The sequence below is a fragment of the Eutrigla gurnardus genome (genome assembly GCF_963514095.1).
Source record: "Eutrigla gurnardus genome assembly, chromosome: 7".
In the NCBI taxonomy this organism is placed as follows: domain Eukaryota; kingdom Metazoa; phylum Chordata; class Actinopteri; order Perciformes; family Triglidae; genus Eutrigla; species Eutrigla gurnardus.
The window spans coordinates 22,419,956-22,438,630 of NC_139921.1; the positions used below are offsets into that span (position 1 = coordinate 22,419,956).

The following is an 18,675-nucleotide window of genomic DNA, read 5'->3' on the forward strand; positions in this document are numbered from 1 at the left end:
ATCTTATAGGGTATGTTTGTCACCCCAGGAGCTCTAAATAAACATAGCCGAAGGGCAGACAATGCATAAAGAAACACTTGTCTCGCATATAAACATAATAAATGTGGTTTATTGCAGTTTAAATCTAATTACGATAACTTTGTATTTAATTAGTGCCATAGGTAACAATCAGTCCATTTTTTATGAGAACACACAATCCAGTTAATATACAAAATGTTAAATATCATCAATATTAATTTTTTACAGAAAGAAAACAATCTGACAGAGGCGTGCTGTCTTCGGCTGTATTAATTTCTGTTACCCAGTGCACACAAATGCACCGCGCTGACAGTTGATGTTGTGGGGTAACTGTGCAGAGGGGTTCATTTTACCAAATAGGTTATGGATATTTTAACCAAAGTTAATTTAATTCTTGTCAAAACTGTTATATTTAAAGATTGTTATCGAAGAAATATCAAAATCGTGACTTTAATGGTTGCTACGGCCCTGTCTGTATGTAAATTGAGAACAAAGTATTGTAAAGGCACATTCACTTAAACACACTCGGACATTTTAAATATTATCACAAACATCTTCTCAGACAGGAACACAAGTAATAACAACATGTACACACAAACACAATGCACAAAGCTAGCGTGTACAAATGTGCCTAGTAAGTTTTCAGCTTAAAAACTTTGGAGAGGGGTGCTTTGGCACTAGAGTAGATCAGATACGATTCACCCTTAAAACTAAAAAACTCCCAGTCACTGCACCCAATCGTTGGGAGCCAATGAACAGGAACAAATCCTTCATATCCCTGCCACCTAAAAACAGAGAACAGAGAAGATGAATCAAACCAAAGGTATTAACATTAGCTTACCAGAGGCTCTAGACTCAGAATGAGCTAGTTTCTTGTAAATTCTTACATAGTAAAAATGCTGTCAGAGGTCTGGCTCACAGGAGGGATATAAATCTACATTAAAACAGCACTTAATTAGAGGGTAATCATAATGTGTGATTTATTTAACACTGGGAGGGGTGCTGTTGACACGTTGAGTACCTGTAAAGAATGCTGTTGAGAGAGTAGGATTCTCCGTCAAAGGAGTTTGCAACAACAAGAAAATATTCCTCCCCGAGGCTGAAGAACTCCCAGTCCACGGCACTGGAGAGACAGAAAAGCACATGGCCATGAGGAGAGGTGGAAATGGCAGCAAACTGGATATTACACATCCAGTGCCTCGCATGAGGCAAGTGTTTGCACATCTGTACCTGTAGGTGACGATATCCTGGAAGCGGACAAACAGCTGTGCAACCATGTCCAGCTCGTAGATGGTGGAGTTGATGGCGTATTGACTCGGCCCGTTACCATGGAGTCTGTGTCCATTGGCAACAATTAGGAAGACTCTCCCGCCAATCTGAAACATCTCCCAGTCTGTGGCGCAGAATGTCTAGATGGAGAGAGAAACCATCCAGTGTTTTCAGTAGCGTTAAAGATTCGTGTCCTTCTTTTCTCTTACAGAAAAGCTGAAAGAGAGACGGCGACACAATTAATGCATGTAAAACAAATGTCAACATTATATAATTGCACATTATTTTACATGATTAATTCCCACCTGCCTCAAGGTGTTCCTAACTATCCTCACATCCAGCTGTGGAGTTCCCCTAAATCATCTGCTTATGGTTTCTCGTGTGCCCATCAATGTGTCAGCACTCTCTCTTTCAATGTGGCTAGATGCAAATGTATAATTCGCTATCAGTCACACGTCAAAGTGCTGCTATCAGTCAAACAAATCATGGCAAACCGCACACTCTATTTTTGGCCCTGGTTTAACGCCTGTTCTCTTCGCTCCATCTCTCTTTCATTACCTTTTTTTTCTCTTTCCCTGTAAGGTCCCCTTCCTTCTCGACGACACAGTTTTTCATACATATAGATACAGATCTTATCAGAGGAAATCAAAGCCCAGCTGGAGAGAACATGAGTGATATGGAAATCCTGCAATCAAGCCGTATTCACCCCCTCACACTTAAACACCTTCCACATTTACCCCTGTACTGTGGTTTTCAGACATTATTTAAAGGCAATTTATTTTTGCCATTTTCTGACCTTAATTGTCTGAAACACCAGGAAGCTTCCGTTGACCCAAACGTAGACGACTGAGTCTATGGAAGTCGTCACCCCATCAAAGGCATTAGCGACCACCAGGAAATGGTACGGTCCGACTGTGAAGAACTCCCAGTCGTAGGCCCCCGAGGTCTGCAACGTCTGGTGAACCTCAAAAGACTTTGTCAACCTGCTCCATTTGTATATCACACTGTCTATAGTGTGATTATTATCACCTGAAACACAAGTAAGACAGAGAGAGGATGCAGCAGCGGAGTTTGATATCATGTGAATGTCATGCCAGGCTTTCTGGAAGTCATATGATGGATTTCTTTTTTTTTTTACCTTGCCTGTGGTTGGCCACGGCCAGATAGGTTTGTCGATTGATGTTAAAGGCCTCCCAGTCTCGTGCACAGTGGGTCTGCAGAGTCTGGAACCGCACAAACCGTTTTCTTCTTTTGCTCCACTCGTAAATCACAGAAATGTCTGTCTCTGACTCTTTCCGCTTATGTGGCCCTCCTCCAGAATTAGACACCACCAGAAATATCTACATCCGGATCAAAGTAAAACAAACCACCAGGGATATCAGCTCTCCATCTAACGTCGACCAGGTGGATGCATGCGCTCGATTCATGTCACATCTCTTCCTTATACCTTCTTGCCCATGCTGAAATGTCTCCAAGCCAGAGCTCCATATGTGCTGATATTCTGGTAGAGCTGGAAACCTGCGTTGCTCCACAGATACACAGCGGAGCCAGAGGCGGACCTATGGGCCATTGCAGCCATCAGACCCACGCCAGCTACCTGGAACAACTAAAAAGTGGATAAAAATGTTTAAAAAGTGAAAAAATGACTCCTAAACCTTTTGGACAGCCCAGAGGAAGGAAATCACAGGATGGTGAAAAGGCTGCACAATATCTTATACAAAAATCACATCAAGTTAAAAGTGGTACTGCAACAGAAAAAAGCATTACATTTCAGGAATTGACACCTTTTTATCGATGTAAAACAACATTGGAACAGAAGAAAAACATACAAATTCCATCTAGAATTGTTATTCATAACCTTTTTTTTTCTTATGAGCCCATAATTAAAAAAAAAAAAGCATTCTCTGTCCATGATCCTTTGTGAAAGGATGTATATCTTGTGTTTCACAGGATAAATATGAGAAAAGTCTGGAAAAAAAACTAATTTTGCATGACCATATAGCCTTTTTTCTATTCATCTTGTGACCTCATAGATCGATCTTGTGACCCCTTGTGGACCAAGACCTGAAATGCAAGACTCCTCTAAAGACTAAATATTTTCCTCCTCTTGTGCCTTTGTTTCCCTAAAGTACAGTGAGTATCCTAGCAATACTATAGACAGAACAGATACATGTAAATATTGATATTCCATGAAGTGGAAGGGTACCTCTATATCATGTGTCTCTGAGCTGGTGGTGAGGACCTGCTGTTCCAACACGTAGTCCAGTCATTTATGATCTGAGTCGATGGAGACGTGAAAACATTGTCAATTTTAAAACATTAGTTAAAACATGGTCACGAGCAGAAGGTTGAACATCCTCACCCTCGAGCACGGTGATCCACACCGCGCCGTCACACAGGTAGAGGCCTTTCCTGAGCGGATTGAACCACATCTGGCCTTGTAGCGGCTCCGAGCACGATCGCTCCGACCCCACCGACACTCGCTCCTCTGCTTCTGGCAGGTCGTCATCGAAACACAAAAAAACAAGCAGACAATCAACGAGGGCAAGGAAAGCACGGAAACTTTCAGCATGCTGTGTCAAATCTCTGCAAGTTACCATAGGAAGTCACATGGTCAGTATCCTCGCTGCCCACGACAGGCAGGTCCGAGAGAAGTGGAGGAACTGACAGAGCTGACAGTTGGGGGTCTGAAGAGGGGCAGATAAGATGGGTGGCATCCATACCTGGCGTCAAAACAAGCTGTCGCAACAGACCCTGTGCACGAGGTCGCGGATGAGAAGAGATTTGGTTGTTTTATAGAGAGATGTATCATTCACGTGATTTAGCATCTTATTCCTCAACATGGAAGTCTTACTGAATACAAGCCTTTCCATTTCCCCCGACTGCCGATGTGGAATTGGGATCCCCGAATGTTGAGGTCTGAGGGGAATGGCCTGGAGGGAACACTGGCGGCCATAAAAATGCATCATTATTTCTAAAAGCCGAGGTAAGTTGCTTTCCTTCAATAAGTCTCTGTAATTAAAGGAGTCTCCTCCATTCTTCAGGTTGTAGAACTGAGACAGGAATAGTATTAAATAGGCTCCTTTCACAGAAGAGAGGAATATCGGCTCCCACAGCTGATATTCCTCTCCCTTCTGTGAGCCAGAGGGAGTTTCCACTACAAACATCTATCACATCCTGTCAAGCCACTGTGATATGGCTGCGGGCCGTGAGTAGATTTGGAGCAGTGCCATTGTATTGTGGTGAAGGATCTACTATCCCTCAAGGGAATTCAGAGGCAACAGGAAGAGAAGATGGTGGGAGGCAGACCCAGTCATTTAGTCAGAGAGAGAGAGAAGAAGAAACATGAACTTACATTTCTATGGGTGAGCTGCAGTCCACCATGAGCCTGACATGGTGACCAGCGACGACTAAAACCAGAGTGTGCCACTGGTTGTCGGCAAGTTGGGCGCCTCGAAACACCCAGTGATCGGCGACCCCTCCATGACCTCTAAAGAGGAAATGCAGGCGCTTTCTCGAGAACCTCAGTCCCAGGATGAACCGTCCACGTTGCTCTCGCCTCTCCTTCTCCCTTTCTCCACGTCGCCTTTCTCCACCGCCACCCCTCGTTTTATTCCTTTCCGAAATGTCCCCTTTATCGTCCTCCTCTTCCTCCTCTCCCACTCCATCTTTCTCTACATGTTTTGAATCCATCAAGGAGAAGATGTATTCATTTCTCTGGAAGGCAAATCATAAAAGACCTTTAGACACTGTATTTGGCAGGGTTGAACGGTGATGAAGGTACTTTCACTAAGTATCTGAGTACTACTCCACCACTGGCAGATGTTTCAGAAAAGCGTGGACGCTCACCTTGTGTGCGATGCTCGTGACTTTTACAGTCGCAACGATGGAGAATTCCTCGGGGAACAGGTCGCAGTTCACCAGCAGCTGGGAGGAGGGAAAGCTCATGGAGGTATGAGGGCTGGAGAACTGCACACCCCTCACCCCTCCAGCCTGCTTCATGTGCACCCCCCGTACCAGTTTGGAGGGGTCCCTCTCGAGGACAAAAGACAGAAGATCCAGAGGGAGCAAATCTGCAGACAATAAACAAATAAAGAGGTCAGAATGATTGCTTTACTGCTGAAAGCCTTTTTATGCATTCAAAGTTAAGTTGGTGGACTGTAAGTCTGAGCGTTTGCTTATTGCTATTAGTAGTATTTTCATTTCATTCTGATCCATAAATAATCAGCAGATTAATCCATAATAAAAACCAGATTCATCGGTTATATGTTTCTGCAAAGCTGCGAAGTTGCAGTTCACATCCACGTCTGTCCAGAATGTCATAACTTCATTATTTCATCCTAATAAGACCTTTGTGTGGAATTAATAATAATAATAATAATAATTAGCATATCAGGATTTGAGTTATGGCCACATATGAGGTCACAGAGGCCTTGGGCCAAATTATGATTTGTGCCAAATTTTAAGAAATTCCCTCAAGGCAGAGAGAATGGCCGAATGTGAGGTCACAGTGACCTTGACCTTTGACCCCCAAAATGCAATCAGTATATCCTTGAGTCTAGGTGTAAATATAGATGTTCCTAAGACGTACAAAGCGGTATGGACAACCTGAAAACAAGATGCCTCCGGTGTGGAGGATGATAATTATTTTGTAGCCCTTTATGAAATAGTAATTTGCTCCACCTCAATCAACAACGAAAAGCGAGGATCTGCTTACACATGAATGCATCGATAATAATAATAATCTAATGATAAGTACAAGAACATTTTCTTGATTACACTTTATTAACCTAACAGTGCTTCTAAAGTGTGGTATTAGTACTTTTATAGTGTGGTATTAGTACTTTTATAGTGTGGTATTAGCAGCTCATAGGTTAATAAATACCATTGGAAACAAAAAGGCCACAAGCAGACGCAGCTTTGTTTTAAGGGTAAAGACGCCAAAAAGGTTGGGAATAACTGCTGTAAACTAATAAATCAATGAATGTGGTAGCATGAAGGAGTCCCTGACCCCCCGGTGTGTGAGAAATAGCCCTGGGTGGTGGTGGTGGAGGTAGAGGAGTTTTTAGGAGGGGGTTGTTGAAGAATAATAGAAAGAGAATTGCGGTGAAATTGTTGAGACATCGTAGAAAGTGTGTGTTTGGAAATGCTGACCTCATTAAGTGTCTGTACTTGTTTGTGGATGTTAATTTAAGTTAATGTGGCACGCAACACTGCACGCACAAACACTCCCACAGTACTGTAAGCAGACGCAGACAGTTGGAATTATCCGAAAGAATTTTAGCTGGAGGGGCTTCCCAGGTTTCAGATGAAACTGTAAACCATCCATTGAATAATCATTAACCGCACATTAGATGTGTTGCAGGGAGCTGAGGTAATATAGATGAAAGCTGAGGTTGGGAGAGAGTCGAATCAAATAAAATGGTATTGTACCTGTGCAGCGTCTCCATGTGTCTGTGGTGGCGTCGGTGACCTTTAACCCCAGGAGAAGAAAGTGCACAAAAATGAGCGATGTCATCACAAAAAGTTTGGTTTCAGTTGCCAGCTGGTGCAAATGTCTCCATATTGAAGGTGTTTCTCTATCTCGAGTGACAACAGACACCAGACGACGGTGTGTTCTTCACGTTGACCCAAGAGAGCATGTTTCCTAGATCCAGATGAAAATGTCCCGCCGACAAACTCTGTTTAAAAGTGGCTAACCTAAGATTCACAAGTAGTAGAAGTGAAGACCCAGAGCATCTGTCCTGAGAGAGGGATCCATTCATCTGTGTGGAGAATCCTGCACCTGCAGCTCCTTTTAAACACCAGTCATGCAAATCACCAAGCAGCCTTTCACTCATCCTCCCTCTGATGTCACAGACCTGCCAGAGGGGTGAGCTGCTCTGTGTGTGTGTGTGTGTGTGTGTGTGTGTGTGTGTGTGTGTGTGTGTGTGTGTGTGTGTGTGTGTGTGTGTGTGTGTGTAGGCAGGCAGACTAAAAAAAAAAAAATTCTGTCAAAAGATCCAGACATTCACTACATGAAAGAGGCCTTAGCAGACGAAATTTAATTAAAAGGCAACCCTAACAACAACAGAACGTATGTGACCTTTGGTCCACTAATGGATGGATGGATATGAGCTGAGCTATTATCATATTAGCTGTTATCCCATAGTTTATTAGAGAAAGCGAGGTATGTGAATGGACCCAGCTGTGATATTAAAGTATATTAAAAAAAGGGATGTCCTGCACATATTACCTGTTAAAAATGTCTCAGGGCAATGACATTGGGCAAAATAACATTTTATTTTGTATTGCATTATTTTGTGCATTGGTGAAATCACAGGGATTTAACTATTAAAGTTATATTATACACGGTCACCCTACGATTGAATATCACTATAATTTCTATTTGACCCTGGTTTGTGGGTCAAATAGGCGCTCATGTAATAACAAGATCATGTTGATGTCGGCATCTCGGCCGCTGTCAGATCTCTCCTGCATCCTCTCATCCACCGGCCGGCACATTTACAAGGCAAATGCACTTCATCTCCCTTCTTCTGCAGCCACATTAAAATCATAGACTGCACACCGATCAGGATACAAGATATCAACTCTGCCTCGCTTTTTTTCCCTCCCTCTATCCATTCAGTAATCTTTCTTCCTTCCAGGCATGACAGAGAGTTTCAGATTTCTGTTTGGATACAGAAAAGTGAATATAGATTGTCCACCTGCGTGCACGCTTTTCCTCATTCCTGGTTCCGCTCACCAACCACTGCTGTTAACATCCCTGTTCCCGTCAGTACCTCAGATGATATCTAAGGTTCTAAATCAGGACTGGAAGGCAATACACTATTTTAAATCAGTATCAGACTTAAGCTACTAATAGTCTTCAGGGCCACTTTTGAAATCTGTAATTTAAACTTTTTATTTCTTCACATTTTTCAGTGTCATTCTGACATTTTATGTGAAACTCTTATTTATATTCTATTTTTTTTGGCATTTCTGAATTTCCATGTTTTACGTCAGACTTAATATGTTTGTTTTGTATGTTGGCGAATATTTGGACAAGTGTGTTTATGTGGAGGCTGTTTTACCACCACAGTTCACTGGCACCACCTAGCTGTCTATTATCTTCAAGACACGTGTGGTGTTTCATGCATTTCCAGCAGGCAGGACCTCAGTGGGAATCTCGTCTTGCATAATTGACCCACACATCAACTATATTTAATTCAATGACAGCCATGTTCTGAGAGCAGGCACCAGAGAGGCTATGTCTTCAATAATAACTCAATCATATTGTAGTTTTGTAAAAGCACATCGAGGGACAGTCATTTTAATCTAGTTTAGGCTATTAATTATGTAGCATTAGCATTAATTAGTGTCCTTGGTCTGTATATGATCCAAATATATTATTTAAAGCAACAGATTATTACCTATTAATCAAAAAGAACACCCCAGGGGTAATTGTAAAGCTTTAAAAAAAATGCAATTCTTTCCCAATTTTTAAATGTACAAATACCAAATAATGATACGCAGGACAGCAAATCTGAGTACCAAACTATATTTATTGTATACAGTAGTAAAAGACCACAAATAATGTACAAATCAGTAGAGAAACAAATAACATGACAAGACGCGGGCCCCGCTCTTCGTACATTACACAGCTTAGCTCGCACGTTAGCCAGCTCAGAAGACCTCGGTCCAGCTAACTAGGTTTTGCAAATGCAAGTTGAAGACCGTCTTGATATCTGTGCTCTTATTTTTGTGAGACAGGAAAGCTAAAACCAGGATGGATACTTGTGATCGGCTTGTGCCGAGGCCTGTCTTCAAAAGTAACCACGCACATATTTAGCACACATCCGTGACATAGTTTTGTCCAATGCTTGTCGTTGATGAGATTTGAGTAGTCCCAAAAAAGAAATGTCATTTCATATTTATTTGGGGCCAGAGTGGACAATAGCAAATAGTTCAGCAGGTGGCAGTACAGTGAAGCTTTTTAAAACAATTACATCAAATATTTATTTAGAAAATGAGTTAATGCTGCACCAAAAAAAAAAAAATAAAAAAAAAGTTTGGTTTAAAATTCAGTGAATACAACGCTAATTAAATGCCTTTGAAGAAAAGGTGGAGCCTGAAAATAAACTAAAATTGATAAACTTAAAAAAAAAAAAAGGTTGTCATGATCCAACTCACTCTGAATTAACTTGCACTTCTGCAAACAGAAATTTTAATCCTGATTGAACTGAAAAATCCAAGCTCAAGTCAGGCCATCAATCATATCAGCTGTTTTCTGCGTACGAAGAATGGGGCCCTGTGGGTACAGAACACTGATCTCCCAAACTCAATTGGTTGGCCTTCGTGCCCTCCCCATTTGCAACACACTGCATGCATCCTTCTCTGAACTTTAAAATATTGAAGACACTCATCACCACTTGGGATCTCACCGTTTGCAACACTGCAGTCAGGCTTTTAAACAAATGGCCTGAAACGTCCCGTCTTACACACAATCAAACAGCTCGACGGTTGACACTGCAGTGAAAAATGTCTTCAAAATGTGTTTGAACGGAAACATACTGACTTTTGTTGGATATCCTGGCCCAAACTGGAAGCTGCTCCTCTTTAAAAACTCATCTAGACTCAGTCGTCCCAGGACAATCCAGAGAAGCGACAGCTGACCCCGAACTATCGTTGATGCTTCCAGTTATTCCCACCCAAAGCCCGCCCTCTACTTTCACAAGTAAAACTCACAAGCAGAGCCACTTGTAAGAACACCATAGGGACTGGCAATTGGCAAGGATCATCAGAAAATAGAGAAAGTGAAAAAAAAAGTTATGTATTCCACATCGTGATCCTATCCTTACACAGCCAGACCCCGACCGACTCGAACAAAAAGACAAAAGGACATTTCCCTCCCCTAAACAGGCATTTGCGAATAAAAGTCTGTACCACGGATACCCACAGAGAACCTTTCTCAATTAGTAGAAGTCAAAGAGGAATCAAACAACATTAAGGAAATACAAACTCCCGTGTGACTGTTTTGACCTTGCAGTTTGCTTTTTAGAGTGATCCAAGTACATCGAATATGAAACAGAAGTTAAGTCTTTGGAGTATTGGTCCAAGCAACCCAACTTTTTATCTAACATCCACTCTGATATTTCTGTACAGGAAGGAAAAAAAAAAAGAAAAAAAAAAAGTCAACAAGCCCCCTGGGTGTTAATTCTTAAAAAGAAAAGAAATACAAAAAACATTGCAGAACTCTTTAGCAAAAGCACCTAAAATGCAGAGAGAATTAAAATACCTTTTTGACAGAAGAGCAAGAGTCACCGTTCAGACAAAAAAAAAAAAAAAACACACGAAAGCGAAGAGAAATGGAAAGCGGACTGTGTATTAAGTTCAGATGGTGCTTCCACTTCAAAACATTTTCATGCCCACTGACTGTGACCCTGGACAAAAACTTGCAGAGCCTCGCATTCGACCCCGACGGATGAAAACCGTGACAAACTACTGGATACTAAGCTTTCACTGGAGAATGAATGAGAAGCGCTGACAAAACAGGAACAGCTGTGACGTGCTTTTGGTCCAATCACAGCCTGCGGTGCCAGAAGGAAATGATGTCCTGATTGGCCAGCGGAGAGACTGTTGACACGCACAAAAGTTCAGTCCTGGCTGAGACAGTACATAAACAGCTGAGGAGCCCCCTCCCCCCACACACCTGATGAAAAAGCATGACAGACATCTTTTAACTGAAGAAATAATAATAATTATAATATTCATGAGAATAATAATAATAATAATAATAATAGGCTGAGAGGAGCGATGGGGATTGGAGGGACAGTGAAAGTGGCTGAGGGCGTGGTCTGAGGGTGGCCGTCAATAAGGTGGGGAGGGGGGGGGGCTTAGCAATGCCCTCCTGTCTGCTGCTGGAAAACATCTATGGTGTCCTCATCTTCCATCTCCAGCTGAAAAAAAGCAGAGGGAAAGATATTCAAGTGAGTGGATAGAACTGAACAAGTAAATTAGAGAGATAAAACTTTATAATTAAGACTCAGAGATTGTCTGAATTGTGCAGCGAACGTTACAAAAGTGCCTCTCCAATAGTGACGGGTAGGCTTCTCTGTCATCGTGTAGAAAAGGTCACTTCAGTGAGGTTTAAAGAGAATATAATGATAAATCGAGCACGAGATCTTACCTGTGCAGGTGTATCCGTTTCATTTATCGGCTGGCCATCGAACCTGAACCTGATCTGCCTTATTGCGAGACCCTGCGGAGGCGACAACAGACACAGGGGGTGAATCCAAAGTGACTTTGGGTACAGTAATAGCATGGTGAAGTGCACAACCACTGGGGAGGCTGCGGAGCCAGAATAATTGCATGTTGTTGTAAAGGAGGACATTTAAAAGCAGTCATTTGAGGGGTTTTCAGCTCACCTGTCGGTCACAGTACGCCTTCATTAGTTTGCTGAGCGGCGTGTGCCTCTTGATTTTGAACTGCACCACCGACCCATCTTGCCCCGCAACCTTGAGGTTGATGTGATCGTTCTCGGTCTTTACTCCCTCCTGCAGAGGCAAAAACGTGTCGGCACAGAGAACCACAGACATTACACACCGGAGTCAACGGATACACAACAAAACAATGGAGCAGAGCATTGTGGGGGACGTCTGACAGCCAAATAAGTTGCCAGACTGCAGGCTACACACGTTACGTTAACTTTAAAAGACATGTGACGGTGTTCGGTGAAGGAATATGGTTCCACTAGCTTAGGTTAGAGAGAGCCGGTTACTGAGTGTGTTTCTTCAGCCACATATGCTAACATTAGCATTGTTAGCTACAGGCTAGGTGGTTGGTACGCTAGCCCTTTAAGACCACAGTCGAGTTTAGCTGCCGGCTAACGATGCTAGCGGTTTTGTTTGTTGTACCGGGGCAAAACAAACGCACACAAAAAATAAAATACACAAGAGCAGCTCGGATGCTTTGGTTTTTATATACGCGAGTCTCCTCCATTGGCGCCTTTTGGTCGCTGCAGCAGTTGCGGCATTTCGGCGTTGCGGACATAACGTGGTCCCGTTTCGACAAAGAAAAAAAAAATCCGCAAATGACAATCATGGTGTAATTGAGATTTCTGCTCACAATCTTCGAGACCCCGGTTTGTAGGACGGGATATCTCCCCGTTTCCGTCAATCGGGTGTTGCGTAAGCGCAGGTAAACGTAAATGGATGTGCAGGTAACTCATTCATTTGCGAAACAAACACTGCGCCGATTCAGAGAAACGTGCAAACCAGGCCATTTTAGATTGCACATCTGAGAAATGGTTTGGCAGCAGCTCGACTGAGCCATCACCACAAATCCACAGCTCTTTGAGCCGTTTGTCTTACCTTTGGCTTTTCCTCTGACATCTTGGCTGTATTTCGCGTGATGGTTTTCAGAATAATCTGTTAATTGGGCTATATTTGTCTTTCTGCCGCCTTCTGTCCTCTCCTTTCCTCCGCTGACGGGTGCGCGCTTTGGACCGAAGTTAGGGATAAACGATTGGATCCGAGGGGACCACGTGACTGCTAAACCGCGGGAGCGCGGAAACGGAGGCGCGCACCATGCAAAATACTCGAGCACGCGGACTGAAGAGCCGAAGGTAATACTGTATCAACACCACCTGAATGCTCTCATTAAAGTATGTATTTGTATTTATTGTAAATGTTCACAGACAAGTACAATCTTTTGGAACTTCTTATAAAGCAAATTACATATTTCTGAAAATTCAACTGAAATATAATCAGCCAGTTAACTGGATTTTGTTTTTCAATATCTTAATATTATTTACTATATATTATTTCTTAAATTAATCATTTCAGAATAAAAGAATAATATCTAAATAAGAGAGTGAGCTAAATTCTGAAAATAAAATGGGACAGAATTCATTAAAAATATTCTTTACACTAACAGCTAAACTAAAGACCTTGGCCAGGTGTTCTCCAAGTACCTCACTTTGTAATAACTCAGGACACAAAATATAAGGCGACAGTTTTGGTTGGTTTTAATCAAAGCAGAATAGGAATGCGTCAATTTGAAACAAAGGAAGAAATCACACAAAGTACAAAAATAGGCTGTTATTTCCTATGTATATCTTTAAATCAGCAGCAACTCAGAGGAGTAAATTAGATGAACTGTGAAAATTTGCACACGATAAACCTAATAAATAGTATACGACTGACGCTATAGGAGCCACAGGATCAGCTTCATAGTCTTGAAGAATACTGCTGCCATGTTTCTATTCTAGCTTTTGGTTACAGCCTCTTAGGTCATCACATTGAACACAACTTTCCTGTTCATTGGCTGGAAGAAGCCAGAAGAGACCTATATACGCCTATATACAAAACTTCTACGGCCTTTCTGAAATTGTCTTAGTTATTTGCACATTATGTCTCAAGTCTACTTTCACAATGTCTGTTGGGTTGGAGGTCAGAGTTCAGGGGGAAACAGAAGGGTCGTGATCCTCTCATCCAAATTTGGAGTATGGATTTTGCCCACTCAGACCTGGAGAAACAGAACACAATCATGAGAGTCGTACATTGATTGAAAAGTGTAGTTCGACATTTTGGGGAATGGCGTTTTTTTTTGCTGAGAGTTAGAGAAGAGGACTGGTACCATGTGTATGTCGTCCATTAAATATAAAGCTACCAGAGCGTCTAGATGTGTACATTTGTAGGTTACCAGGCAACCAATGTTGACTCCAGCAGGTTAATGCACGTGGCAACACAAACGCTAACATTGCACACAGAGCCAGGCTAGCTGTGTCCAGTCTCTGTGCTAAGCTAACCGGCTGCTGGTAGCTTTACGTTTACTGTACAAACATGAGATTGGCATCATTGTTGTCAACCAACCTTAGGCAAGAAAAGCAAATAAGCGTGATTCCCCAAACATCTGACTAATAAGTGTCAACAAGGTGTCAACAACAAAACACCATTTTTAAGTTTTTAATTCTCCCATCAGAACACAAAAACGGATCTGCACCGTTAGTATGTTCATGTTTATGAAAAAGGGGTGTCAGCGAACTCACCATATTTCTTCCTGATATCGTCATGTCTCTGTTTCATATCTGCCCTCCTGTAGGAACAACATTTTTTTCTGAGCGACACAAAGACTGATATTTTTTTCACACTCCCAAAAGTCATGTGGCACACAAACCAGTTTGGGTTGGTGGCAGTTTGACGTGTCCTTTTGTGGTTCGCTATGAAGGAAACTGATATGGATCATGTCCAACAATGCAACGTGGGCCACTGGTGCGTCAGACGTCCTGATTGTAAACCCTGAGACTATCCACACATTGTGATTATTAGAGGGACAATGCGCATAGACCCAGATAGTTATTCAGCTATTATAATAAATATGAATATATCTACTGTATATGGGCATTTGTACTGCAAGGACAAACATTATTCATCAGTACTGAATGGAGAGGTCGGCCCTGCCCCTACTGAGCAAACTTATCTTCGCACAGCACTCGCTAATGATCGGTTACAGCTGATCAGTGCCACAAGAAAATGTTACACACTGGTTGAAAGGGCTGCATGCATAACATTAACATGGAACCATGGAAAAACCTTTGTGGGAAGAAGCGGTTATATTATGTACATATATGTTATGTTCAGCCAGTTTAAGTTAAGACGCAACCCGATAATCAGACTGAATTCCTTCTGCGTTTCACTAATTACATTCATTAACCAGGTGGCTTGCAAATTCAGGTCAATTACTTGTGATGATCGAAGCGGCCTCTTGCAACACAACATCATTTTTTTCCTCACCTTTCTTCCTGCTTGCTTTTCGTCTTGGTGGCCTGTTTCTCCATCTTGTTCTCAAACCGTTTGGATCTGACACGCAATCACAAGACCAAAGTTCATGTTATCATTAGATAGGTCACAGGAAGGTACGCAGTCTGGTTGGTTTTTATTTGAGTGCAGAAAAGCAAAAGGCAACCGCAGACAACGCACAGTATCTGACCATATTATACTACATTAATATTAATAGAAACCCATCCTGATCACATGGCATCATCTTATATTGACTTTAGCTCCAAGATGAAGAAAGTCTCATGACAAAGGGTGACAAAGGTAGTATCTGGGTTTAACATGCAAAACCCAGGGAGCAGATTAACCTCCAAATATAGAATTAAATAGTTAAATAAACATTTACTGTAGATACAGTTTTACTTCTAACGAAATGTGTGATTTTTATTCTGAAAAAAAAATGTTTTTCGTTATTGTAAGTGGGTATTATTATTATTCTATTCGTGCCTCATGTGAAATGACAAGAAATCAAGAAAAAAGGCAGGTTACAGTAAATAGCAGTCAGCAACAAGAGATTTTCCCACACACATACAGAAAGTTCTTTACAGAAGTTATGAAATGCGGTTGCGTTCTTGCAAACACTTACCCGAAGTTCTCACACTTGCAGCAGCAGAACAGGCAGACCAGGAAGGCAATGATGATAATTCCACCTACTACTGCCAAGGTGATGATCAATATCTGGAAGTTCACTGAAGGCCAAGACAGAGAAACACAATCAAAACCATTTTATACCTCTTTCTTTAGCTCTTCTTTTTTCTCTTGCATGTCTCCCTTGATACTCTAATCTTTGTATGTATATTGCAAGGTGACCGCAACCACTTGTTCAAGTTGCTTGATTGTAATGTTGTTCTTTCCCAAGGGCAAACGGAAATATTTGAAATAAAATCTCCATTAAAAGTTGAAGTGTGCCTTGTGATGAATGCCCCTTTCAGAATGTTGAATCATCCATGTTATTGTGTAAGGTGCACTCTCCTGGAGTCTGACCTTGAGGTTGCTAAGGCTCATACTTTTTTTTATCTTGGATAGTTCGAATTTGTCTGCGGTCAAGAAATGTCTTTCATATCCGTCATACTATGGGATCATACTACATCGTGAGTCTTGGTATTGCCATTATTGTACTTGAACTATATAATATAATCAATGAGCAGCACTGCTTCATGGTACTTCAGACATTTACATTATTCACCAGATTAACCAAAAACTTTCATCCATTAACAATTTCACAAACGATTTTCCAGGAAATGTTTTACCAAAATAAACAGTGTATTGATATTAAAATCATACTGTAGCCTATATTCTGATCGGAGATTTCAGCCATATCGTCCATACTCTACAAAGCATTATTGGGATAACGCGCTAGGTTGTCATGTTTTTTTATAAAGTTGAGAATGAGACATTGTGACTCACTATTGGTCAAAAGAGAAGCACATTGTCATCATTCTTAAGCTTTATCTGCAATTTAACCGATGGTTAGGCCTGTGTCATCAGTGAACGGCAACTATGTAGCACAAAGTTGAAGAGCTGTTGCTATGGTTACAGTAGAACAGAATGGAACTATGTACGTTTATCCGGTAGCCATACATTTCATGAGCTTATTTTAAGTCTTTCGTATTCATGCAAGCGATCTTACATCATCATCGTTTAGAAAACGGGTACGCCCATGGGCCGCTACCCGTTTTCTAATGGCCTAATAAAAAAATGATGCCTATGAATAGAGCATATTTCTGATAAATGACTCTGCATTGCACTTCTTAGTTTGAACACTAGATGTTACTGCTATTTTTAGCAACTATTTGACCTACATCGATTACTAGAAAAACATTCACCTTAGTTGATTAGGGAAAACATGTATATAATTAATAAATATATATATATATATATATATATATATATATATAGTTCTATCTGTGTGTGTCTTACTCCAGCAGAGCCCCCAGCGTGCTTCATTCAGTGGACAGAGTGCATGGGGTGGAAGGATGGTCCTCACTGGATACGTGACGCACGACTTGGTTTTGATGCACCACAGGCACTGTAAAAAAAACAACAACACAAATCACATAATGACCGCTTTATTATTTTTCAACAAAAGAAATAATTGTAAGGTATTCAGGGAAATTGTCGGACACACACACACAAAGTAGAAAATGGAGGAGGAATGGTGGGAATGGAGGACAGATCAGTTACTCCTCAAACCAGTCTAACAGGTGTGGAGGTGAAGAAGAGGGAAGCAACACACACACATACACACACACACACACAGTAAACACAACGGGAAGTCAGCAGATTTACCGTCACATTTCGCAGACATTCATCACAGCTCGTCCCATTCTTCGACTCACACACTGTTGGCAGAAACAAAGTCAGTTTAGGTGAAACCCCCCCAAAAATCGTCCCGCAGAGGGTCAATAAGGGCGTGAGCTCTGGTCACCATGGTGTGTGGTCTGGAAAGTACTGAAACAAACACTTGGAGAAAGCAGATTATGATCATGAGGCCTGTGCTCACTGTGGGTTTCTTGTAACTACTGCTAATCCTTCTGGGATATTTTCCATGGAGACACACAGTAAACACACACAGGCTTCAGACGGGTCACATTATTGTCAGCAGACGGCACAGGACAACAGCTGGGTTTGTCTCCGCCATGTAGCCATGTTTTTGTTTTGTGTTTGCTTGGAAGCTACTCCTGCTGGCTTCTTTACTGTGAAACCAAAAAAACCTGAGGGGGGTTTGTGAACTAAATAAGAGACGTGTTGTTCCTGCTCAGAGGTTTCAGCAACACAGAGATTCAGAGTCACGCTGGTAGAATAGTTCATCTTGCTTTTAGGCTTTAATCTAAGATGTTCTACATATTTTTATGTGAGAAATCATCTTGAAACTAGAAAATACAAACAGTTGATGTGTAATTCAGGACCAACATATCTCAAATTAAGTTATATTCTCATTATTCAACACAAAGTAACACAAAGGGAACTGACCTTAAAAGAAGGGGGAAGTCTCAATAAACCAGGTGCGTATTTGTATGATCTATATCTCACCAGAGCTTATTACAAAACATATCGAGGTTAAAAGCCATTAAATAACATGGAGAGATGATTTTTGAACAGCCATTAGTTCCCCAGTCACCACAGAGTCCCATTCCTACCTCCAGCAGGTGTGGTAGACTGAGCAAAGACCGTCGCCAAACCGACGACAAGCAGGGTAAAGCAGAGTAAAATCCGCGAATCCACCATCCTCACACCGCTGAGACGCAGGTTATTCCTGGTGGTATTCCTCAGAAGAAAAGTTTGAGCAGATTCGAAAAAGCCGTGAGCGGAAAGCCAGGAAGCGTTCAGTCTGCTGAAACTCGAGAAATGAAGTTGCCGAGAAGGAACCAAGCGCTGAATCCTGACGCACGCTCATTACGCACCAAGCAGCACAAAGGAGAGGGAGGCGCGCTGTGTGTGTGTGTGTGTGTGTGTGTGTGTGTGTGTGTGTGTGTGTGTGTGTGTGTGTGTGTGTGTGTGTGTTGGAGGCTAATGCGAGAAGTACTCTCAAAAAGTAAAAAGTACCAAAAATGCAATGTTAAAAATACTC

General features: G+C 41.7%; 2 protein-coding genes and 1 pseudogene across 3 annotated transcripts; all 3 read right to left on the reverse strand.

Annotated features, from left to right (window-relative positions):
- Positions 1-122: 122 nt before the first annotated feature.
- Positions 123-6,951, reverse strand: LOC311015722 (thrombospondin-type laminin G domain and EAR repeat-containing protein-like; annotated as a pseudogene). Its single transcript, XR_014599478.1, has 13 exons — positions 6,721-6,951; positions 5,137-5,360; positions 4,643-5,004; positions 4,142-4,232; positions 3,885-4,041; positions 3,650-3,781; positions 3,494-3,564; positions 2,735-2,893; positions 2,426-2,627; positions 2,084-2,316; positions 1,249-1,427; positions 1,040-1,141; positions 123-803 (listed from the first exon to the last, which is right to left on the reverse strand). The product of XR_014599478.1 is annotated as a thrombospondin-type laminin G domain and EAR repeat-containing protein-like (transcript).
- A 1,860-nt stretch (positions 6,952-8,811) lies between these two features.
- On the reverse strand, positions 8,812-12,797 carry sumo3a (small ubiquitin like modifier 3a). The gene is made up of 4 exons (XM_084013220.1): positions 12,639-12,797; positions 11,694-11,822; positions 11,456-11,527; positions 8,812-11,225 (listed from the first exon to the last, which is right to left on the reverse strand). The coding sequence occupies exons 1-4, from the start codon at positions 12,657-12,659 to the stop codon at positions 11,163-11,165; spliced, it is 285 nt and encodes a 94-aa protein (XP_083869346.1). The 5' UTR covers positions 12,660-12,797; the 3' UTR covers positions 8,812-11,162.
- A 474-nt stretch (positions 12,798-13,271) lies between these two features.
- Positions 13,272-18,485, reverse strand: pttg1ipa (PTTG1 interacting protein a). The gene is made up of 7 exons (XM_084012955.1): positions 18,245-18,485; positions 17,394-17,446; positions 17,025-17,133; positions 15,691-15,793; positions 15,063-15,128; positions 14,318-14,364; positions 13,272-13,794 (listed from the first exon to the last, which is right to left on the reverse strand). Exons 1-7 carry the CDS (start codon positions 18,330-18,332, stop codon positions 13,757-13,759), a joined length of 504 nt encoding a protein of 167 aa, XP_083869081.1. The 5' UTR covers positions 18,333-18,485; the 3' UTR covers positions 13,272-13,756.
- Positions 18,486-18,675: the final 190 nt, after the last annotated feature.

Coding starts and splice junctions, on each gene's coding strand:
- sumo3a (XM_084013220.1), bottom strand. CDS start 12,659: ATGTCAGAGGAAAAGCCAAAG. Junction 11,823..12,638: donor TGTCAGAGGAAAAGCCAAAG/GTAAGACAAACG, acceptor TTGCCTCTGCAG/GAGGGAGTAAAGACCGAGAA. Junction 11,226..11,455: donor AAACGGATACACCTGCACAG/GTAAGATCTCGT, acceptor GCTTTTTTTCAG/CTGGAGATGGAAGATGAGGA.
- pttg1ipa (XM_084012955.1), bottom strand. CDS start 18,332: ATGGTGGATTCGCGGATTTTACTCTGCTTTACCCTGCTTGTCGTCGGT. Junction 17,134..17,393: donor AATGTCTGCGAAATGTGACG/GTAAATCTGCTG, acceptor TTTTTTTTACAG/TGCCTGTGGTGCATCAAAAC. Junction 14,365..15,062: donor AAAAGCAAGCAGGAAGAAAG/GTGAGGAAAAAA, acceptor TTGTTCCTACAG/GAGGGCAGATATGAAACAGA.